This window comes from Dasypus novemcinctus, chromosome 16 (assembly GCF_030445035.2).
Source record: "Dasypus novemcinctus isolate mDasNov1 chromosome 16, mDasNov1.1.hap2, whole genome shotgun sequence".
Lineage (NCBI taxonomy): Eukaryota > Metazoa > Chordata > Mammalia > Cingulata > Dasypodidae > Dasypus > Dasypus novemcinctus.
In genome coordinates this window covers 22,117,949-22,142,630 of record NC_080688.1, presented here as the reverse complement: position 1 = coordinate 22,142,630, position 24,682 = coordinate 22,117,949, and the positions used below count along the sequence as shown (strand labels likewise).

Sequence of the window (24,682 nt, the reverse complement as noted above, 5' to 3'; positions counted from 1 at the left end):
GAAGGGTTTAGCTTTCCACAGCTTCGGCCACAAGTGCCAGAAACCCATGGTTTTACCTTGAGCAAAGACTCCTTTTGTCACACTCTCTCCAGATAGATGCCCAGAAACTTCCTGCCTTGTGGATTCCTAAAAGAGCTCACTAAGGCAGGATTCTGTCCCCACTCAGCTGGGTTTTTGCAGGAGAGGTGAAAAGGGTGCAATCACTCAGACACCATCTTGCCCCACCTCCCTACTATCTCAATATATTCTTTCTAGTTATAACCATATGAAAAAGATACTTTTATTAAAATAAAGAGCAAGAGTAAGCTAAGTCAAAATTCTGTATTTTTCACACCTCACTTAAAACATTTCAGCCAATTTTTGAGAAACAAAGTGATATGGGCCTTCCCGGTCACAATGTACAGGCACGGGCAGAAAAAAGTGACAAGAATCCTTTTGTTCCAGGTGAAGGAACCATGCTAGCAGAATGGCCAGGGGCAAGGCAGAGGGTTCCCAGAGCTTGTGGTGGGAAGAAACTCTAGCTGCAGCCACTGAGGAGAAGCCACATGGGTGCTCTGAGTTTTCAGCAAGCAGAACTCAGGCTCCCTGCAAAGTAAGGTCCTCAGTTCAAACAGTTGAAAGGCATGAGGGTGCACCACCCTGATGAAGGCAGAGCAAGTGACTGCACTCTATAGACCCCGGCATCCACGTTGAGATGAAAGATCCATATCTATTACCCAACCCAGAAGAAGAGGATATAACTTTATCATGAGTAGGTCCATGAAGAGGAGTGCCTGGCAGCCAAGCACATGAAGAGAGTGGCTGGGATGTCTGCTCTAGAGTAGAGGAACCAAAACCATGGAAACAAGGACAGATGGAAGGGAGCACATCATTCACTATGAGGGACGGTTTCTGTTTAGGAATAAAAACTGTAGAAGAATTAAGTTGTGTTTTCTTTGTTATGAGGTTTCTTACTTTCTTCATCATTTTAAAGCTTGCATGAAGGATCTTCTTGGCTAATTTGTATCATACTATTATGAAAGAGCAGTTTGAAATCTTCCTGAAAAGGAAAAAAAGAAAGAAAAGAATTCATCACGTTTAAAATACCACTCAGAAAACAGCGAAGAATCTTAGATTCCTGTTCAAATGAGGTGAAAACGACAAGGCTGAAATCGAGTGCAGTATGTTGAGCCTGGTTGTTGGATTTAAAACGTAATTTTTTAAAAAACATCAAGATCATTCCCCATAAATGTTCCTTGCTGTGAATTTTCATGAAAACATTTCCCATTACTTTTACTGAAACTCTGGTTGGCGCTAGGGATGGTCCATACTCAGGATACTTGAATCTCTTGGCTGCCCATGAGCCAGCTGGGCCCTGAGCTTCAGCAGAGTGGCAACTCCTACTCTCTCATTCGTTGATCTTACCCAGGTCAGCTAAAAGGGAGGTAAAGATAGTCAAACACCACACCAGGGAATCAAGATTGCCTACAACTGTAAGCAGAGGAATTGCATCCATCATCCATGTGGAATCTAAGCCCCTCTTGATCTAGAGATGGAGGGGACATCACCATCCCAGGGTCCACAGAATGGAGGAATAAAATATGGATTAGAGTGGACTTACTGATATTCTACTATAAAACTATTGTGACGAGTAATGGAAGAAATTTTAGCATCGAGGTGGAGAAAGTGGCCACAGTAGTTGCTGAGGGCAGGAAGAGGATAGAAGAGATGTGATGTGGGGGCATTTTTGGAATTTTGAGTTGCCCTTAATGATATTGCAGGGTCAGATGCTGGACTTTATATATCCTGCCATAACCCACTGAATGGATTGGGGAAGAGTGTGAACTACAGGGTAAACTATTATCTGTGTAGTGCAGCAGTGCCCCAAAATATGTTCACCGAGTGCGATGAGTGTGCCACAATGATGAGGGAGGTTGTTGGTGTGGGAGGAGTGGGGTGGGGGGATGGGGGGTATACAGGAACCTCATATTTTTTAGTGTAACATTTTTTTGGTGATGTATGTATCTTCAAAAAAATGCAATTTACAAAAATGATGTGGTGAGGAGTGGGGAATGGGTTATATGGGAACCTTTCATGTTTTTTGTTTTTTAATGTAACATTCCTTGTGATCTATTAACTTTAATTAAAAGAAATTTTAAAAAAAGAGTTGGTCAAGATCTGTAAGTTCTTTATGAACCTAATCGATACATTTTATAGGAGGAAAATCTGGCTGCCTTAGCAGATTCACCCCTCCTCTCTCCCTAGCCTCTCCCCAAGCTGGCTGCCATGCTCCTCCAAGCTCAAAAAGGGGGGATGAGACAATTGAACCTGTACTACTCAGGCCCCTCGACATCTCTTACCAGAACCTTCCCACTCTCGGAGTTAGTCTGAGACCAGTGAGCTTGGGAATTCCTTCCCTTTTCCAGCCATAAAAGGAAGGAGACAAATTATTGTGGGTTTTTTTTTTTTTGTCATTAAGATTGAGGGATGGCGGCGGAGTTGGCCCGGTGGTTAGGGCGTCCATCTACCACATGGGAGGTCCACAGTTCAAACCCCGGGCCTCCTTAACCATGTGGAGCTGGCCCATGCACAGTGCTGATGCACGCAAGGAGTGCCCTGCCATGCAGGGGTGTCCCTGTGTAATGGTGTCCCCGCCCGCATAAGGGTGTCCCCACGTAGGGGAGCCCCACATGCAAGGAGTGCGCCCTGTAAGGAGAGCCGCCCAGTGCCAAAGAAAGAGCAGCCTGCCTAAGAATAGCACTGCCCACACGGAGAAAATGACACAAGATGACGCAGCAAAAAGAAACACAGATTCCCGTGCCACTGACAACAACAGAAGCAAACAAAGACAATGCAGCAAATAGACATACAGAACAGACGGGGGGGGGGGGGGGGAGAGAAATAAATAAATAAATAAATCTTTAAAAAAAAAAGACTGAGGGATAACCTGAAAAATGGGGCTCAATGACATCCTATTCTGTGGGATATTTCCACAGAATAGAATTTGAAATATTTGGCAATAGATAGATATTCTGATACTAATAGAAAAAGGCTTTCCCTGAAATAAGGAGACCCTAATCGAATAGCAATTTATATTAAAAGTAAATTGAACATCAGTGTTCTTTTATTATTGCCTCTTTTTTTTGGAACACGCCTGTCACCTGGTGAACTATGAATCATGATGGAGAATGACTACCATAGAAATGTTTAGGTTTTGTCCTTGTCTGAAGCCATACTGACTTAGATGTGCTCTTTGGGGTCTTTATCCTGACACTTTTCCTGGATCCCACTGTTGGCAGTGGAACACAGAGTGTCTCAGGTCCTGAGACACCATGACAGGATCAGCACACATCCTTGTTGCAGACACATGATGGGGTGGATGCCTCCCCTGCAGAGGAGTTGTGGATATAGCTTCTGCCTGGATCTCTGACTCTGGCTTTGCCTGGGTCTCCTATGCACCTGCCCCATCTGTCAATCTGCCACATGGCCTCTCTGGAGTCAACAGTGCCTTCCAGGCAATATCACCAGTAAATAAAATAGGAAAATCAAGCTCTTCCTGAAGCTAACAGAACCATAGAAAGAAACACAATGCCTTTTTCTAAACTCTAGTAAACTATATGATTTCTACAGTGCTCAACATAGAGCAACCTCTACCATACTAAACAGAAGACTGGGAAAAAACAATAAACATGGATAAAATATTTCAAAGCAGCTTGAAGGCATTAAAGTAAACCAAAACATCTCTGGGGTCATTCTCCTATAAGTGGGAAATTCACATTAACAAACCTATTCAAGTACATGCGGGACACTCTATGTCACCCAGCCAACAGCCACCACCTAACACACAACACTATAGGGGACCCAGCCAAGACCACAGTCATACAGTTGTGTCCTCCTAAAATGTCAACCAACTCAATCATGAACTCTAAGCCCCTAAGTTTTGAGCGTGGCTTTTAATTCAGGAATAGTTAACTGATACTTAGTGATCCAATACAGAATATGTTCTTTCTATTTGTTCAAAACATATGTTTGTTCAGTAAATTTTAATATTTTTTTCATAAAAATTCTTTGCATTTCTTATGTTTATTTGGATGATTTTATACACTTTTATATTTGTTGATATTATGAATGGCATTCTTTGTTACCTACCAAATGTTTTAAGTTGTATTGCTAGACTATCACTGAGGAAGGCAGGAAGGCAGGAAGGCAGGAAGGCAATTACAGTGTTGTTTCACCAGTATGGTAGCTTCACATCTGAAGGGAGTGTTATAGCAAAGCTTAAGCAGACCCATCTCACAAACTCTCAAGACTGAGAACTGTTACTAAACATCGTACACTGTATTAATTAAGCCACATGACATGGATAAATACCATATTGGCATTTTTTAATGCAGTAATTCTCATACCCCATACACTAAGTAGAAGACATTTAGCTTTTACTGACAAAATTTCTAATGTAGTTGCATATGGTCAATTTCCATGTTACAAGAGAAGAAAACACCAAGATGATAGAAGAGTGCTGATGTCCCTGTTGGACTGGGAGTTACCCTGGAATGCAAATGATAAAATGGGTGATATTAATAAAATCCTGAGTAAAACTGAAGCACCTGTTTCACAGATTGGGAGTGGGATACCCCAGAAAGAAAGAAACCCACATATCCTCACACCTAAGTTCTTAGTATACACTAGACATTTACACCTGGAGCTGGCAGATGAATTTCTTTAGGAGTTGCTGAATAGTTATACTCTCCTTTTAAGCCAATAAAGATGGCCTTGAAAGAGAAAATAAAATTGTCTTCATTTCCATATATCTCCCTAAAAGCTAAATTGCTCTGTGTCAAACTTCATGGTAAAATGACAAGCTCTGATGCTCTAGGAACTTCAGCATGAAATCCTGACACTGGCCTGGTTGAGTCCAGCTGTCTTGGATTGGCCTCTGCCTTTTTCCCAGAACCATACTAGGTGGTCTCTCTGTTAATCAGGCTCCTTTCCTAATCTCCCTGTAATGCAGCCAAGATAATGAGAGCAGTGGAGCAGCTGGATTCTTATCCCAGACTGGCAACAACCAAGACTTTAAACATATCTGGCTCTGTTTCTAAGGGGAAAGATCTGAGACCAAAATCCTCTTCCAGAGACTGTTCTTACTCCAGAATTCCCATCCTCACAAGTTCCCAATAAGGGTTGTCTTAGAAAAGATAACCAACAAACCCAGACTTGAAGCAGTTAATGTTCCTTGCTTATTTTTTTATAAAAACCAACTAATTTCCTAGGGGAAGAGCAGGCCCATACTTGGGGTCCTCACCAGTGGTGGCAGGGCCAGCACACCTGGCTGCTGCTCTCCTTTACCTTTCACTTCCTCCTCTCATCCTCATCAAGGTATTTCACCTTCTTTGAATTTTTCGTCCTTTTATTTTCTTTGGGCCTCTCTTGCTCATGGTCTGGTCTGTCATGGTAGTACCTGGAGTCATGGCCGGAGACTGAGATTTCAGTAACTTCACTTCTCCAACTTCCAGGGCTTCTCCAGGGGCACCTCTGTATAGTCTGTATCAAATTCCCAAACAGACAGAGGAAGTCACTGCTCTACTCTCAGGACAGAGCCAGGGGAGATGGAACTGACACCCACAGGTCTAGCACCCAGGTCACAGACCACCACGAGCCCCCCACTTGTGGAGTTCCCCAGGCTTCCTTATCCCTCCCATGTCTCACACCTGGACCCCTTTGCCCCAGACCCCAGGCCAACACCTACCTGCCAAGGCCTGAGGAACCCAGACAATGTGGGGCCCCCAGCACATGAGGCATGAGGTGGCAGAGGTACCTGGGCTGAACTTGGCCCATGCTAAACCCGACCTGAACCCCAACCCCCAGATTGCTCCAGGACTCAGGAGCAAAGCTTACAAAGGGGTCTGAAGCCTCCCTGGGTCGTGTGAGTACCAACACCTGTGTGGGCCTCTTGCTTTGGACACAGAGGGGAGCGGCCTGTCATAGGAGAACCAGAAAGGCTGCAACCAGGATGGGGGCTGGACCCCAGGTGAAGGTAAATGACAGGGGCAGGAGAATCTGGATAGAGAGGCCAGGGCAGGCCTGGTCTTTTCCAGGCCCTCAGTCTCAGGCCCAGGCCAGAGGTTTGAGCCTCTGGCTGCAAAGATGGTAGAACAAGTGGGCTCAGGCCCAGGTGGGGAGTGGGGCCAATAAAAGAGAACCCAGAGGCTCCTTTGTCCCATCAAGGACATGGTGAGTGCAGGGGAATGGGGCAGCTTACTCCCATGTTGGGCCGGTCAGGAGTCAGTTCTTTCCTGGGCATCATGCCTAGTGCCCCCTGCTTAACCAGGCCTGGGGAGTCTGCCCCTTGCCTGCCTCACCACTGGAGGTCAAAGCTTCCTGACCCACCCAAAAGAATATGATCTCCCCAGGCTCAAGTTCTTCATTCTCCTGGCCCCTAATCACTTGTGCAAAAAGCCCCAGGCCTGAAGGTCTCTACAGGTTTCTCCTCTCTTTTTTCAGGACACCTGCTGATCCCTCCTGGTCCCCAGTGCTCTGTGATGGAGAGGGGTGTGGAGGCATGTTCAGAGGCTGGGGCGTGGCTCTCAGCCTTCAGCCTCAGCAAAAGGTCATGGAGGTAGCTGGAAATACTGCCCACTTGGACTGGTTATTGAGGTTGAGGCTTCAAAGGGGGGCAGCTCCTGAGAGAAAATAAGTCAAACAAATCCAGTTTCATCTTCTAGGCCCCCTTCTCACAGGAGGATTCCTGGGACTGCTGAGAGGCACAGCCCCGAGGAGGAAGGGTGGGCCTTTAGGATGCTTCAGCCTCCCTGCTGTGGTCCAGTGGAGCTGACCCATGACCCCACACACACTTTCAACCCACACACACACCTCCAGGCTTTGTTCTAACCCTGGGGGAGCATCTCATGTGTAGGCAGGACTCCCAGTGTGTGAGCACACACTCAGATAAATCTTGCACTCCAGCAGGGTGAAGGAGCCCTGCAAGACTGCCAGGAATTTGGGGGCTGAAACAGAAGAAGGGTGATGTGTGCTGAATGGCAATAAAACACCAGGCCATATGGGCCACTGGGTCCCTTGGGGCCCCTCAGACCCCACAAATGCTCATGAGGTCCCAGGTCCACCTGCACTCCTCACACCCCACACCCGTATCCACGTGGTCCTAGACCCACCCACCTTCTCTTCAGAGCTTTGCTTTCCATTTCCACACAAATTATTCCAAAAAATTTTTATTCTTTCAAATTGTTGGTTCTTTGAATAGTTTGCCACTCTGAACACCAGGAACTGTGAAAATAGGGCATCAGGGAGACAAAGAGGAGAAGTAGTCAGAGAAGTTTGATCCTTGAGTACAAACCAAGTTCTCTCCTCTGTCATGTCTTCTTCTGTGTATCTACTTCTGTCTTCTGCCTGAGCGAATGCCGTATATATAGCCCACAAAAGGGAGGTGGGGACTCAAACCGAGAACTCCTAATGGCATGATCCAATCAAAACTCTAATCTTGACATAATTTAATTAAAGGCATCTCAGCTGAATCTAATATACTCAAAGGGTATCTCATGCAGGGGAAAAGACCAGGTAAAAAACATAATCCGTATCTCTTTGTGAAATTCATAAATATTATCAAATTGCCACCGTATCCTATACTTATTCATGTCCTTGGTTTTAAAGAGAGTATGTTCAATGTTTTAGGGTATTTCCTCTGTGTGTTTGTGTTTTAAATAAAATATTTTTTACCTGATTATGATGTGGGCTATGGGTGGGAGGCTCTTTGTCTCTTCAGAGATAGCCTTAACCTAAGCTGTCTGCCCATATGGGTGTGGGATGGTGAGAGGCTGCAGTCCTGCCCTTGGTAACCATGGCAACGACTCCAGTCCCAGGAAACAGTTTATCAATGCAAACTCTATAAACTTTAAATATTCAGGAAAAATGCAAACCAAATGGGCTAAAACCTTATCTAGAACGTATGAAGTCCATGCTAAAAGCTTACCTAGGATGTGGAATATATATGCTAATTCAAGCCTATTGAGAACTGAAACAAAAGGACCATTTAACCCTTCCTCTGTGTATAAAAGGAACTTAAAATTCTTGTTCAGGGCTCGGGTTTGAAACAGAAAGCTCCCGAGTCCGGCTGGCTGTCAATAAACCATTTTTCCTTCTCAAAATCATTCCTGGGTCCTGGCCTTTCTATACACAAACAATTGAACCTCTCACAACTGCTACAACAACTAAGGTGGTAATATTTTTTTCCTAATTAACTAAGAGGTTTTTTAAACATAAATAGATGGCAAACATTATCAAAATGTTTTCTTGAATCTACTGAGATAGATATATCGGTATATTTCCTTCTTTAATCAATTAGTAGTACTGATGACGTTTATGCATTTTTCTACTATTAAATTATCCTTGCAGATCTGAGATTAAAAAAATGTTTAGGGGTATTCAATTTCTTCATACATTGATGGATGAAGCTTTTTGTTGCTTTTGAAAGTTTGTTTTAGATTTGTAAGATTTTTGTTACATTTATGAGCATTTGTCATTTGTAGTATTTTTGCCTCTATATTCACAAATTAAATGGACCTGTCGCTTTCCTTTTTACAAATGACTTTGGTGAATCATAGAATGAGTTGGACATATTTCCATTCTTTATATAATTTGTAAGAGTTTGTATAAATTTGGACTAATATTTAACTTGAAATGTTTGTAAAATTCACCTGTCATTTTCACTGTACTGATGTGGGCTATGGGTGGAGGGCTCTTTGTCTCTTCAGAGATAACTAAGTTGTTTGACTTGTGGGTGTGGAACGGTGGGGGGCTGCAGTCCTGCCCTTGGGGACTGGCAGCGGCTCCAGTCCCAGGAAATGTTTAACAATGCGGGGGCTATAAACTTTAAGTATTTAGGGGAAATGCAAAAACCAAATGTGCTAAAGGCTTATCTAGAATGTTTGGAGTCCATGCTAAAAGCTTACCTAAGATGTGGAAGATATATGCTAATTGAAGCCTATTGAGAACTGAAACAAAGGGACCATTTGGCCTTTCCTCTCTGTATAAAAGACGTTTGAAAATCTTGTTCAGGGCTCGGGATTCAAACTGAAAGCTCCCGAGTCCGGCCGGCCGTCAATAAACCATTTTTCCTTCTCAAAATCATTCCTGAGTCCTGGCCTCTCTATACTCAAATAATTGAACTTCTCTTAAATTCCACAACATTTTTGGCGACTCTGGTGGGACTACAAATGAAGGCCAGAGACGGTAGCATTTTGCTGCCCCTTCCAAATCCCCGAGGAAGCCGGGAGGACTCGGGTGAACCCCAAATCTGGGCGCCCCTGGATTAATTTTAATCCAGAAAAGATGTGGGCTCCACCAGAATCTTCCCGACAAAATCGAGGGGCAATGGAAGGTCTGAAGAGAAAGATTCTGGGAAAGAAAAAGAACTCCGAACATGGAAGAAGGTAAGACTCCCCGGGTGAGCACAGTCTGGAAGGCCCTAGCTTTAATTGCTAGGAAGGGGAGGCTGATCACCTCCCAAGAGAACCCTAGTAGCCCCAGAAGGCTGGGGGGAAGCTGTTCTCTCTAGGCTTGGGAAAAGGAGGAAAACCGAGGAAAAGCCCTGGTGTTTTGGGTTTGTCTAACTGCATGTTAGAATCTGGTACTGGTCTTATATCCACTAAAGGAGTGGAGTCTCGATTTTAATAGGAAGGGCTATTTATAGGTTCAAGTCCTAATGTCCTGGAAATTCGTCTATATTAAGGGAAACAAAACTTGGTTACAGGAAAATGGATCGGATTTTCTGGTGGAGCTTGGTCTGGGTGTAAAGTTTAAACAGTGGAAAAGTCTAGCTGAAATCTTTTGTTATGGTGCTAATTTGTGAATGAATTCGCTTTATACCAAATGTTAAGTGTTCTGAGGTTTGTGATGGCTGTGGGGGCAGCCATGGTGAAAATAAATATATAAAATTGTGGGTCAGATTAGTGACCTTTGTGCTTCTGTCTGTGTCAGCTCAAGGCTAGTGTTGGAGTTGTGTCCTTATGTAAAGTGGAATTACAGCTGAGCTGGAGCCCTCCCTTGCCATTGGCAAGGGAGTGAAATGATTCTGGGGCAAAAGCTGAGGAGTCTGGATGTTTGCGGAGTCTAGATGTTTGTGCATGCTCTGCTGTCTTGTCTCTGGTCTGGCCCTTTGCCGGGGCTTGGAGGCCATCTGTGTCCGCGCCACGCACCCAAGTTTGTTGGGGATGTCCCAGTCAGGGTGGCTGGGTCCCTGGGAGAGTTGCCAAATTTGAGTAGGTTCTGTCTGCCCATTTTGGCTGAAAGCTGGAAAGGGGGGAGCGGCTTGCCCCTTTCCAGTGAGTCCACCCTTCTATTCATAAGCCGCATTCCTGTTTGTTGTGCGCCTGACTGCCTGGAAGGGGGGGAAGTGAAGGAGGTGAAAAGCAGAATCAGAATAAATGCAGTAAAGTTCCCTCCTTAGGGTGTCAAAGCCAAAATACGTTTGCACTCTGCTCAGGTTCTTAGAAGGTATTGTAGTAACCTTAAGTAAGAGAATGTGTTCTGTGAAGGTAAAATTTGTCTTAAGGGTATAAATAATTATAAAAGTTTTACAAAGCATTGTTTAAGGTATTTAAGTGGCTAATTGCAGAAAGTCATTATTTAACAAAACTGAATTGATAAATAATAATAATAAAAGGCAATTTTATAACAAACTTATTCGGCAGCCAATCTCCCCTGCCAACTTGCTTCCAAAAAAACTGTTTCTGGTATTACATGCTACTAAGTATTTAAAGTGAAGAAAAGTTCATTATTTTAACAAACTTGTTTAGTATTAATGGCAATTATATGTTGTAAGAAGTTTGCCTGGTAACTTAGTATGTGGGATATATGGAGTGTGTTTTTATTGTTAAGGCAACAGAAGATGATTTTGTCCTAAGATAAAATGATTGATTATTGGAAAGAGTAGAGTGTGGGACAGAACCTGAATGAATACTGAAAGTGTAGAAGGTTTGTGGAAGGGAAATTTTTATGATTAAATTGAGTAAGATCAATATACAAAGAAAATATTTTATCAATAGCTTCTTGTGCTTTAACCTCATCATATCCTCAATGTTTGAAGAAGAGTCTTACCTCTTTTAAAAGAACATTTTATGTTCTAGAAATCAAATCCTGAAAAGTAGCCTTTTATTTCAAACTAACTGCAAGAGATTTATTCTTTTACTTTAAAGGAAAAATTAAAGTAATGGTTAAGTTCATTTAATATGTTATAAGTTGAATGAAAGGTATTTAAAGGTGTTATAAAATTAAGAGGTTTTAAAAAAAATTAATAAAAACTGTAACTAAGAGTTAAAATCATTTATAAATGCATTTATATTATAAAACACTGGAAAGACAATAACTGAGATTATAGCTGGGTGAATTTAGCCTGAAACTATTATTTAAGTGTAAATTCTACACTAACCTTTCCTTTGTTTATGGTTACTTCAAGCCTAACCTCACCCTTTGCCTTTGCCTATGGTTATTTCATAATTGAGAAGAGCTGGGACATCACTGTCTCCTCTCCTGGTATTAGTAACCCTTTCTCTCATGAATTCAAGTGTAAACTAAATAAATGGCTGCCTGATAGAATAAGGTTAAATGGCCACTGGAGTTTTATTATCTCCAAAACCAAAAAGGGGGGTGGAGGGGGAGAAGTCTCCTGCCTTGACGGTCAGTGTTCCTAAGAGTGGCAATTCATGAGAGAAAGCAGTCTGTCTCCCTGAGGCTTCAAATAGCCTCAGTAAATATATATAAAATTAATCTTGTTGCCTATCCAAAACTCTGCTAATTTCAAAGTAAAATATAAAGTTCTAAAACAAAATGGTGCTAAGGCATTGAGAACATTTTGGTTATTACAATCCATTAAGTAAGAAAGAAAATTCTTGTGGTAAACTGCATGGTCATAGTGCAAATTAAGAAGAGTTTCAAAAGTCTTTGAAAAGTTTAAAGTAACTAAAGTCATGTTGTTGTGTCAAACTATTCATGTCTGCCTATTTGCTCAAATTGTTGAGGTTAAATATGCAGTTATATAAGTATTATGTATTTCTGGACCCCTAATTAATTAAGCTAAACAGTATATAAAATAATGCAAATTACAAGTAATATCAATGAGTTGTGTTTGTGTCTAACTCTTTGTGTCTGCCCATTTTAAAAAAAAAAAAGCTCAATGTATGCCTTCATACATCAGGATAATATCAAATTAACAAATAAAAATTCTTAAAAGAGGTCTATTCAAATTGTTAAAAATTAAATATGCAGTTATATTTATATAAATATTCTTAAAGCCCAAATTGAACTAAGCAGGATGAAAAAGTCATAGAAATCTGATTATGGAAACAATTGGGAAAGGGCCTCCTCTTTGCAAGAGCTTTTAAGGCAAGACTAGGTGTGGCAGATTAAACCTATCTACTAGGCTAGGGAATTAAGAATCAGTTTGCCTGGTAATTTCCCAGTTTAAACCTTTGTCAGCCATAAATTGCAAAAAAAAAAACACACACACAAAGATTAGGTTAATTTTCACATAAGAAAAATGTTGATGTAACCTGGCGGCCTGCTGCCTCAGTCTCCCACTCCCGGGTTGGACAGCAGTGGAGACCAGTTTAGGCCAGTCCTATGGGCAGTGGAAGGATGCCCAAGAAGGAGCTAACTAAGTCGGTGCCATTTCAGCACTAAATTCTATTCCTTATTTGAAAAAGGGGGGAGCAGGTAAAAACTAAAATGGTTGGAATGTGATAGAGGAAGCAGTTAAATCAAACTTTTGCGTGGGAAAGTTAAATCTCAGATAAACTGTAACTTCTGAAGTATCCAATCTATGGAAAAACAGGAAGAGCTTGCATGCTAGGCTTAGGGGTATAAATTGTGTCATTTTTCTTTGTTCGTGGCACCAGCCATATCTGGCTCTGCACCCCTTCTTGCAAGATTGAGAATAAATTATTTTCTTCTCCACAATCTGGTGAGCCTTAATTCTTCCAGAAGATTTCTTTCCAATGAAATAAAGGTAATTAGTGGCTCTATTAACAAATTTCAGTAAGTAAAGGAAAGTCCATAAAAACTATGGAGAGCTCTTTCCTGGGTTATGATTTTAAAAAAATTAAGTAATTGTGTAATGTGTTTTAAAACCTGGTAGTCAGTTATGCTTTTAAATTAATAATTTTCATAACTTAAAGAAAAGAAGTTTTTAGCTTCCTGTAAGGGAAAAAGAGAACATTCCTTGCATAAACTATTATGGTTTCAATTTTATTTAACTTGAGTGTAATCTCCCATAGTTAATTTATAAACTAAATTAACATTATGTACGAAATCTTTAGTGAGTGAAATTAGGCTGAAGGAAAAAGATTGTAGATATGCTCTCTTAAATAAAGAGTAAATTTCTTTCATTGGTAATTGTAATTTAGTAAGTTTATTTAAACATGAGGTGTCTAGTCAATGCGGTTATAGTCAATTATAAAGAGTTTGTAAAACATCTTCCAAACTGAAAATGTTTAAATAGTTCTAGTTGTAGAAGTCATTGTTAACTAAAGAAACTTAGATTGGTATTGGTAGCAGAAACAACTTCATGATAATAAACCTGTCTGAAGGCCACTGCAAAATACACATTTAAGTAAATGGTAATAAAAAGTTGTCTTGATTCTATTGGAAATATTCTGTTTTCATTCTAACAATGAAAAATAATATTTTTCCTCTATTACTAAAGTAAAGTACCTACTGTTATCTTCATAGTAAAATTGTGTAAGTAAATAGTCATTTGATATAGGTATTGCGTTAAGTTGTTTAAAATATATATAAAACAAGGAATAAACTTTAACATTGTCAAACTCTTGTGCATTCGAACCAAGCCTTGTATACATTACAGGTGGCCTCTCCATGTGAGTTATTGGCTAGGCTGGTCACTGACCCCTCAATTAAAAATATGTGCTATATCAGTCTCTGGTTCTGCTCCTGAAGTTGATGGAAACTATATTGCAGTTTCAAGCTCCTGCAGCCAATAATGACTCGGTACAGCCAAGTGTACAATGGATATCGCCTCCAGACTGGCACTGTTCCATGGTGCCAGAGAGCACTATGCACCAGGCTAGTAGAATACTGGAAAATCTCTCTAAGATGAAGGATGCTGCAACTTGCTCACTGCATTGAAGAACATGCTAAGTGGAGCCATGATACCAGGATACTGTAAGTAAAACTTAAACACAATTGGCATTATGGCCTGCTCTCATGGAGAGATAACATGTAAGGTATTACAAACCTGAAACTGAAAACTAATAATTGCAACTCTGAATCCTTATGCATTAAGTAATACATTAGTTAATATTAAGTGCTGTACTTTTATCCTGTACTAAATATATGCCTAATAATTGTAATGTTATCTTTTCTATTTTGGATCAAGTGCAGAAGTATATTAGACATGTTAAATCCCTGGTAAAATCATTTTCTAAACAGTTAATAACATGTCTATAGAATAAGGTGGCAGTCTCAGCCAGTCTCAGTCAACTTCTATATTCTGCTGTACTCTGCTGTGTAACAAAAGTGAGGCTTGCTTGCTGATGGTGAGTCACCTATTGAACAAGTCAAAATTGCTAGAAATTGTACAATGAAAACCAAGGTGTAAAAATCTTTATTCTGTAGTTCTGATCACTCCCACAGGTGAAAACTAAGAGTATTTCCAAATTAGTGTTCTAATCCTGAGTGAAGCCAGTTGCCCAAGGAGTGCCAGTTCACCAGGAGCATCTGACAGAGCGAATGAGTGTCAATCATTGAACAGCTTGGAATGTGTCTTCAGACAAAGCTAAGTGTCTGTTGCAATTTCTCTCTAAAGATGGATAACTTAAAAAATATATATATATGCTGTTCCCACCAGCTTTTAAGGAATGCCATCTTTATACGCACCTAACCTTGTCTACCTCTGTAATCCAATGTGTCCTCTTTTAAAAACAGGTATTCCAAATTTTTAATTAAGTTTGTTTCTTTCAGAGTGAACATCTTATTAACCATATGAAAACTTCATCCAACTTCGTACAGAATGCCAGATCCATCTTCCTCCAGTTAGAATAAATTAAAGAGTTTTTACACCTTATTAGGCAATGACTACAGCCCATGGCCAGCAGGAAGCAGTTACAGAAAAGAGATCGTCTCCCTTCAGCACCCCTTTTAAATTAAAGGTGTAAACTTTTTAAGAGTAAAATAAAAGTAATAGATGGATCTGGAACCTGACTGGAAATCCACGTGAGTGCCAGTGGCAGCAGAATAACTGCGGGAGGCCCCTGCCCAAGATTCTGCTGTCCAGAATGAAAAGTTCTAAACTTCTAAAAACAGTCCTGGATGCTGTACTAAAGACTGATAAATAATCAATCAAGACAACAAACAGCCATCCACCTCATAGCTCCAACAATAATTATGCCAAAGCTTAGCAAGTTAAACTTTGGCAGAAAGGGGGGAATGATGTGGGCTATGGGTGGAGGGCTCTTTGTCTCTTCAGAGATAACTAAGTTGTTTGACTTGTGGGTGTGGAACGGTGGGGGGCTGCAGTCCTGCCCTTGGGGACTGGCAGCGGCTCCAGTCCCAGGAAATGTTTAACAATGCCGGGGCTATAAACTTTAAGTATTTAGGGGAAATGCAAAAGCCAAATGTGCTAAAGGCTTATCTAGAATGTCTGGAGTCCATGCTAAAAGCTTACCTAAGATGTGGAAGATATATGCTAATTGAAGCCTATTGAGAACTGAAACAAAGGGACCATTTGGCCTTTCCTCTCTGTATAAAAGACGTTTGAAAATCTTGTTCAGGGCTCGGGATTCAAACTGAAAGCTCCCGAGTCCGGCCGGCGTCAATAAACGATTTTTCCTTCTCAAAATCATTCCTGAGTCCTGGCCTCTCTATACTCAAATAATTGAACTTCTCTTAAATTCCACAACATTTTACGACAAAAAAATATAAATCTCTTAGCCATAGGAATTAAATTGGGGAAGCAGCAAGATGGCATCAGTTTAAGTGTATGTTCACCATCTCTCTCACACACACAAAAAAAGGGCTGAGGGGGGCAAGATCCTGCCCAAGTGAGCTGTTTTGGGAACCCACAGAGCAGGAAGCTTTAGGGCATAGATCTGGAAAGACCTGGATAAACAGTCAAATTGCTCAAAGTAAAACCCTGAGTTTTTTGCTCCTGAGGCTGGAAACTGCTTGATAGCTAAGCCCCATCCTCAAGGCAAAGCTACTGCAAGCCCCTAGCCCAGACTTTAGTAGGCAACCCAGCAGAAGGCAGCATTCTCCAAGAGTGGGACGGTTCTGGTAAAGGGTGGAGAGGAGTTTCCTTTCTGTGGGCTTGGTTGCCTGGGCCCCCTTTGAACTTTGAGGAGCACACCAACTGGCTTCAGATTGCCTGAGGAAGAGGGAGAGGTAATTCTGCTGAGGCAGCCCAATTACCTAATTGCCCTGGGATAGAAAAGTTGGCCTGGAATAGGGCAGAGTCAGGCAATTAACTAGGCCCATGCTGAGAACTATCAAAATTTCAACTGCCCTAAGGCAGAGAGGCAGTAGGAAGCACTTAATAAGATTCCAAGAGACTATTTAGGATCCTCTGGGAGGAGAGGGTGGTCTGTAGAAAGGTTGAGGGTCATTTTCTGGGGTGAATTCAGCCAGCAGGGTGCCATTTGAATTTCAAAAGTAAACTCCACTGACCTAGTGAGGTGAAGGCAGATCCCTCATACAGGCTATTGCATCTGCTTCCCTGGGAGAAGAAGCAATAAGAATAGAAAGGGAGCAGGGACAGACTCCTAATCAGCAGGAATCTATCCAAAAGCAAAAATCAAACCTGCCCAAGTGGAAATGACTGGATAGGTTTCTGAAGATCTAACTGACCCAAGAAGAAAGTTTAGTTCAGTAGAGGAGTTTCTGCCTTGAATATATGTGGTCCCTACTTTGATTCCTGGCTCATCTTAGAGTATTGATCCACTGGGACATCAAACATCCAGCTGATACTTTGAGACAGGGAAAACATAGACATTATTTTTGTATTAACTTCTTTTGGGTCTTTCATTCTTAAAAAAAAAAAAAGATAACTTTATTTTTAAAATTTTATCTTAGTTTACTCACTAAAACCCACTTCAAAACCTGCAGAGGGAAGGCTGCAGGGTAATTAATTGATGAACACCTGCAGTCCGAGAAGCTCCACTGGGCCTAAGAGAGAAGGCTGTTCTTCCATAGGTTTTGTTTGACTGCATGCTTGTATGTTTGTTTTTTGGCTTTCTTATTTTTCTTTCCTCTTCCTTTCCCCCATCCTTTTTTTTTTTTCGTTTCTAATTAAGTGTCACAGGCTTCTTTCTTGTTTGCTGTGTTTCCTCTTCCTTGATATCCTCTTTTCTGTGTATACCAATTTTGTCAGGTAATGCTAGCTCTTTTCCTTCCTTCATCTTTCCATCTCCCACTTTCTGGTATTGTTCTAACATTCACCTCTCTTTGTTTAGTCCTCAATCTTCTGGTTTTTGTTTCTATCCTGTCTATTCTGTTTTCTTGCTTTTATTAACTTTTTTCATTCTTGTCCTTTCTTTTCTCTTTCCCTTTCTCATCATTCTGCCTTTCAATTCATTTGATTTATTTTTCACTATTCAGCTCCCATTTCATCATAGGTTTTCCACTTTTTTATGCCTGATGTACATTGCTTACATGAGTTAATATTCACTTCCTAGGTCTTATACAGTTCCTCTTCTAACTTTTATTATGATTATTACTATTACCCCTTCACTTTTCTTACCTCTTTCACTTTCTCTGTCACTAATCTTGTTCCTTCAAGGGACTGTATAAAACAGCAAGTGAATAAAACAAGAAGAACAAAGTGTCAAAGAGAAAACACACACAAAAACAGCAGCTGCATAAAACCTTAGAGTAGAGAAAGACACTAATCAAATGAATAAACTCATCAAGATAAAATGATGACCAGACAGCAACAAAAAATAGCAAACCATACCAAGTAAAAGGAAGACATTCCCCAGTTCAATGAACAAACTAAAAACCTGGAAAAGATGCAGAACATCTAACAACTAATCAAAGCTGCCCAAACAAATATCATGGACCAACTTAAGTGAAGAAAGAGATTAAGAATATTTAAGACACTGGGAGAATATATTAAAGAAATTGTAAATGTAAATAAAAAGATAATGGTTATGAATGGCAAAATCCAAGAAATTAAAAACACAGTGGAAGCACATAACAGTAGATCTGAACAGGCAGAGGAAATTATCGTTGATGTGGAAGACAGAACATCTGATATCAAACAGATAGTAAAAGAGATAGGTTTTAAAAATAGAAAAATAAACCCAGCAGATATTTAGGAATTTCAATGGCAACACAAAATGAACAAGTGTGTGCATTATAGACATTCAAGAAGGTGAACAGAAGGGAAAGGGGACTGAAGGAGTGTTGGAGGAAGTAATGGCTGAGAACTTTCCAACCCTATTGAGGGAGATAGATGTACATGTCCAGGAAGTACACTGCACCCCAAACAGTATAAATCCCAACAGACCTCCTCCAAGACATATGCTTGTCAAACTGTCCAAGGTCAAGACAAAGAGAAAATACTGTAGGCAGCAAAGGAATAGAGAACCATCACATAGGAGGGAAGCTCAATAAGATTAAAGACTGATTTCTCATCTGAAACCATGGAGGCCAGAAGGTAGTGGTATGCCATAGGTAAGGTATTAAAATGAAAAAACTTCCAGCCAAGAAATCTCTATCCAGCAAAGCTTGCATTCAAAAATGATGAGGAGTTCAAAACAGTCACATATGAACAGAATTTATGAGAGTATGCCTATAAGAATCCTATACTTCAAGAAATACTAAAGGGAGTTCTACAGGTTGAAAATAAAAAACAGGAGAGAGAGAGAGTTGGAGGACAGTGTAAGAATAACTAAAAAGACAAAAAGATAAATAAAAACAACATATGACATACCTAAAGCCAAAGAAAATATGGCTAATGTAATTACTTGAGAGTAATGACATTGAACGTTTTTATTGTCTTTTTTTAGAGATACATAGATCACACAAAATGTTACATTAATAAATATAAGAGGTCCCCATATACCCCACTCTCCACTCTCACTGCCATTCCTCCCACATCAACAACCTCTTTCATCAGTGTGGCATATTCATTGCATTTAATGAACACATTTTGGAGTACTGCTACACCACATGGATTATGGTTTACATTTTTGTTTACGCTCTCCCGTGATTCATTCAGTGGGTTATGGCAGGTAAACAATGGCCTACATCTGTCCCTGCAATATCATTCAGGACATCTCCAAGTCCCCAAAATGCCCCTATATCACACCTCTTCTTCCCTCTCCCTGCTTTCAGCAAGTCCCATGGCCTCGGTCTCCAAATCGATACAATTTCTTCCTTTGCTAGAATCACAATAATTCTATAATAGAATACAAGTAAGTCCACTTTAATCCATATTTTATTTCTCCATTCTGTGGATTCTGGGATGGCAATATCCACTCCTTTTCTAAATCAAGAGGGGACTTACATTCCACAAGACTGATGGATGGGATTCTCCTGCTTGCAGTTGTAGACTCTATTGAACACTGAATGATAATGGATTAAACTCACCAGTCAAGAGACACAGATTGTCAGAATGGATAAGGAATTATGACCCATCTATATGCTGTCTATAAGAAACTCACATTAAACCCATGGATTCAATGAGGCTGAAAAATTATCTTACAAGCAAACAATAACCCAAAATATTGAAAGTAGTTATACTAATATTGAACAAAATAGATTTTAAATGCAAAACTATTATAAGAGAGAAAGTCAGAACCATATATTATTGAAAGGGGTAAACTTTCAAAAAGAAAGAACAATCATAAATATTTGTGCACCTAACCAGGGAGCCACAAAATACATGAGTCAAACACTGGAAAAATGAGGTGGAAAATTGATGCCTCTACAATTATATTCAGGGACTTTAATACACCATTGTTACCACCAGACAGAATATCTCAACAGAAAATTAATAAAGAAACAAAGACTTTGAATAATACTTCAGGTGATCTGGACTTAATAGACATACTGAAAGCTGCACACGAATACAGTGGGATATACATTATTCTTTTTTTTTTAAGATTTATTTTTTATTTATTTCTCTCCCCTTCCCCCCACCCCCAGCTGTCTGTTCTCTGTGTCCATTTGCTGCGTGTTCTTCCTCGTCCGCTTCTGTTGTTGTCAGCGACGCAGGGATCTGTGTCTCTTTTTGTTGCATCATCTTGCCACGTCAGCTCTCCATGTGTGCAGCGCCATTCCTGGGCAGGCTAAACTTTCTTTTGCACTAGGCAGCTCTCCTTATGGGGTGCACACCTTGCATGTGGCACTCCCCTATACAGGGGATACCCCTGTGTGGCATGGCACTCCTTGTGCCCATCAGCACTGCATGTGGGCCAGCTCCACACGGGTCAAGGAGGCCTGGGGTTTGAATCACAGACCTCCATGTGGTAGACGGACACCCTAACCACTGGGCCAAGTCCGTTTCCCTATACATTATTCTTGAGTCCACATAGATTATTCTCCAAGAGAGACCACATGATAAGCCACAGTTCTCAATAAACTCAGAAAGATTGAATATATATAAAGTAATTTTTCTGACCACAATGGAATGAAGCTGGAAATCAGTAAGGACCAGAGAGCCAGATTAGGCTCAAAGATATGGACATTAAACGACACATTCTTAGACAAACAGTGGATCAAGGAGGAAATTTCAAAAGAAATCAATAGCTACCTTGAAACTAATGAAAATGATAGCACAACATATCCAAGTCTATGGAATGCAGCAGAAGGTGTAGTGAGAGAGAAATTCATAGCCATTAATGCATACACCAAAAAAGAAGAACTAAAATCAATAACCTAACTGCACACTTGGAGGAATTAAAAAAAGAAACACAATCTAACCCCAAAGGAAGGAGGAAGAAAGAAATAACAAATATTAGAGCAGAACAAAATGAAATAGAAAATATGAAAGCACTAGAGAAAAATAAAACCAAAAGCTGGTTCTTCAAGAATATCAACAAAATTGAAAAACCCTTGGCTAGACTAACAAAGAAAAAAATAGAGAAGATACAAATATGCAAAATAACAAATGAGGAAGGGGTATCACCACTGATCCCAAAGAAATAAAGAGTATCATAAGAGGATACTTTGAAAAATTACATGCCAACAAGAAGGATAGTTTAGAGATAATGGGCAAATTCCTAGAAACACTCAAGCAGCCTACACTGACAGAAGAAGAAATTGATGAACTCAACAGATCAATCACAAGTAAAGATAATCAAAAAACTCACAAATAGGAAGAGCCCAGGACCAGTTGGCCTCACAGGTGATTCCACCAAACATTCCAGAAAGAATTAGCACTAATCCTGCTTAAACTCTTTCAAAAAATAAAAGTAGAAGGAACATTGCCTAACTCATTCTATGATGCCAAACTTACCCTAATAACAAAGCCAAACAAGATTCCACGAGAAAGGAAAATCACTGACCAAATTCACTAATGAACCTAGATGATAAAATCCTCAACAAAATACTTGCTAATCATATTCAATAACACATCAAATGAATTATACACCATGACCAAGTGGGTTTCATCATGGGTATGCCCAGATAGTTCACATAAGAAAATCAAACAATATAATACACCACATAAACAGATCAAAAGAAAAAAATCACATGATCATCTCTATAAATGCAGAAGAAGCATTCAACAAAATACAGCACCCTTTCTTGATAATAACTTTGTAAAAGATAGAAAAAGAAGGAAAATTTTTTAACATGATAAAGGGTTTATATGAAAAACTCACAACTAACTTTGTGCATAATGGTGAAATCCTAAAAACTTTCCCAATAAGATTGGGAACAAGACAAGGATTCCCAAGATCACTGCTCCTTTTTAATCTTGTGTTAAAAATGCTTGCTCGAGCACTGAGGCAAGAAAAAGATATAAAAGCCTTCCAAATTGGAAAAGAAGTAAAAATTTCACTATTTTCAGATGAGAAGATCCTATACATAGAAACCTGTGAGAAATCTACAAAAAAAACCTTCCAGAAATTATCAATGAGTTCAGTAATATTGGAGATTATAAGATCAATGTGCAAAAACAGTAACATTTCTGTACACTAATAATGTGCAATCTGAAGATGAAATTGAGAAAAAAATCATTTAAAACAGCAACTAAAAAAATTGAATACCTATGAGTAAATTTAGCTAAAGGTGTAAATGACTTATACGCAGAAAACTACACAACACTGTCAAAGGAAATCAAAGAATTAAATAAATGGAAGAATATTCCCTGTTCATGGAAAGGAAGACTAAGACTAAATATCATTAAGATGTCTATCCTACCCAATCTAATCTATACATTTAATGCAATCCCAATAAAAATCATCACAGCACTTTTTAATGAACTAGAAAAACCAACTATCAAATCTATTTGGAAGGGCAAGAGGCCCTGAATAGCCAAAAAGACATATTGAAAAAGAAAAATGAAATTGGAGGAATCACACTACCTTACTTTTATTTATTTATTTATTTATTTTTTTTGTGTGTGTGTCTTCTTTATGCAGTTTTTTTTTAATTGATTTTGTAAAAATATTACATTAAAAAAATATATGAGGTCCCATTCAACCCTACCACCCCACCCCACCACTCCCCCCCCCCCCCCAGCAACATTTACTCCCATCATCATGACACATCCATTGCATTTGGTAAGTACATCTCTGGGCATCGCTGCACCTCATGGTCAATGGTCCACATCATGGCCCATACTCTCCCCCATTCCATCCAGTGGGCCCTGGGAGGATTTACAATGTCTGGTGATTGCCCCTGAAGCACCATCCAGGGCAACTCCAAGTCCCAAAGGCACCTCCACATCTCATCTCTTCCTGCCATTCCCCATACCTATCAGCCACCATGTCCACTTTTCCCACTCCAATGCCACCTTTTCTCTGTGGACCTTGGATTACTACCTTACTTTTAAACATACCATGGTCAAAACTGCCTGGTATTGGCACAAGGATAGACATATTGACCAATGGAACCTAATTGAGAGTTCTGATATAGATAGTCACATATAGAGTCATGTCTTATTCTAGAATGCCACCAAAGCCACTCAACTGAGAGAGAATGGCCCTTTAACAAATGGTGCTTGGAAAACTGGATAAGCTTATTCAAAACAATGAGAGAGGAACACCATCATACACCTTATACAACAATTAATGCAAGATGGATCAAAGATCTAAATATGAAAGCCAAGAACTTAAAGACCTTGGGAGAAAATATAGGGAAGCATCTACAGGACTTTTTAATAGGAAATGGTTTCATGACCTTCACACCAAAAGCACAAGCAGTGAAAGAAAAAATAGATAAGTGGGCTGTCCTCAAAAATGAAAACTTTTGTCCACAAAGGATGTTATCAAGAAACTGAAAAGGCAGATGGAAGGAAGGTCAACATCACCAGCTATTATGGAAAGGCAAATAAAAACTACAATGAGATACTATCTTACATCCATTAGTTTGGTGGCCACTAAAAAACGAGGACAACAAGTGTTGGAGAAGATGTGGAGGAATGGGAACACTCATCCACAGCTGGTGGGAATGCAGAATGGTACAGTCATCGTGGAGGACAGTTTGATGGTCCTCAAAAAACTAACTATAGATCTGCCATTTGATCCAGTAATTCCATTACTGGGTATATACCCAGAAGAACTGAAAGCAAGGACACAAACAAATATATGCACACCAATATACACTGCAACATTATTCACCAGTGCTAAGTTTGGAATCAAGTGAAATGCCATCACAGATGAATGGAAAAGCAAAATGTGGTATATACATACAATGGCGTATTACTCAGTTATAGGAAGGAGTACAGTACTAACACATGGAATACCATGGATGAATCTTGAAGATGTTGTGTTTAGTAAAGCAATAAAGGCATTGAAAGACAAATGTTATATGACCTCTCTGATATGAATTAAGAAAATCAAGCTGACTCAGAGAGATAGAGTCTGGAAGGTAGGTTTATAGGACATAGATAGGAAGAAGCAGATTGTGAGCCAAAGTCCATATGGAAGAAGTCTATCATAAGGTGTAAGTGAGTAGTTGTGCACTGAAGGGACATGACAGGTATGTAGTGATACTATTGGATTGGATATGCAAGCTTGACAGGGAGATAGGGTGAGGATGGGTTGGTCCATCCATGGAACTGTGATGAGGGCTGGGAGAGGGAGTAGGTAAACACTGGGAATTGGTGAGTACATGGTTGAAACTAGTGTTGAGAAAAGTTTTTGCAATATGCTAAGGGAAGGTTACTGGTTTAGGGGGTTGGATTGGGGGCATTAGGGACAGGGCACAACTGGGGCAGGCTTCTAGATAATGTATGTGTGATAATTTTGTCACAGTGTTTTGTATCAGTAGGGGGAGACCCACACAATGAGTAGGAAAGAGTTGGACTCCCATACCAGGGAAGCCCGATATGATCTCAAACAGAGAGAAGTGTGTCTGTCAAGACCACGGGTCATTCCTAATAGGGGAGAACAGACAATTCTGTCAAGCTCTCAGCACTGTTGCAAGTGTCTATTAATCTTGTCCTTCAAAAGTGAAGCCTGGCGGTCTCCTTGGACACCAAGAGGAGGGGAACAAGGAATAGAATAAATGG

The 24,682-nt window shown here is 40.2% G+C and overlaps 1 protein-coding gene across 2 annotated transcripts in view; it reads right to left on the bottom strand.

The window, feature by feature from the left end:
* Positions 1-307: 307 nt before the first annotated feature.
* The window catches only part of LOC101413553 (zinc finger protein 596-like), a 148,350-nt gene continuing 123,975 nt past the window's right edge, over positions 308-24,682 (bottom strand). Inside the window, exons 10-11 of one of the 2 annotated variants that reach the window (XM_071208417.1) lie at positions 7,153-7,260; positions 2,437-5,520 (exon numbers count right to left, since the gene is read on the bottom strand). In XM_071208417.1, the coding sequence (XP_071064518.1) occupies positions 5,329-5,520; positions 7,153-7,260 (300 nt within the window). In that variant the 3' untranslated portion in view covers positions 2,437-5,328. Of the gene's footprint in view, positions 1,040-2,436; positions 5,521-7,152; positions 7,261-24,682 lie in introns of those variants that run through there. The other variant, XM_071208419.1, reaches the window with a different exon arrangement.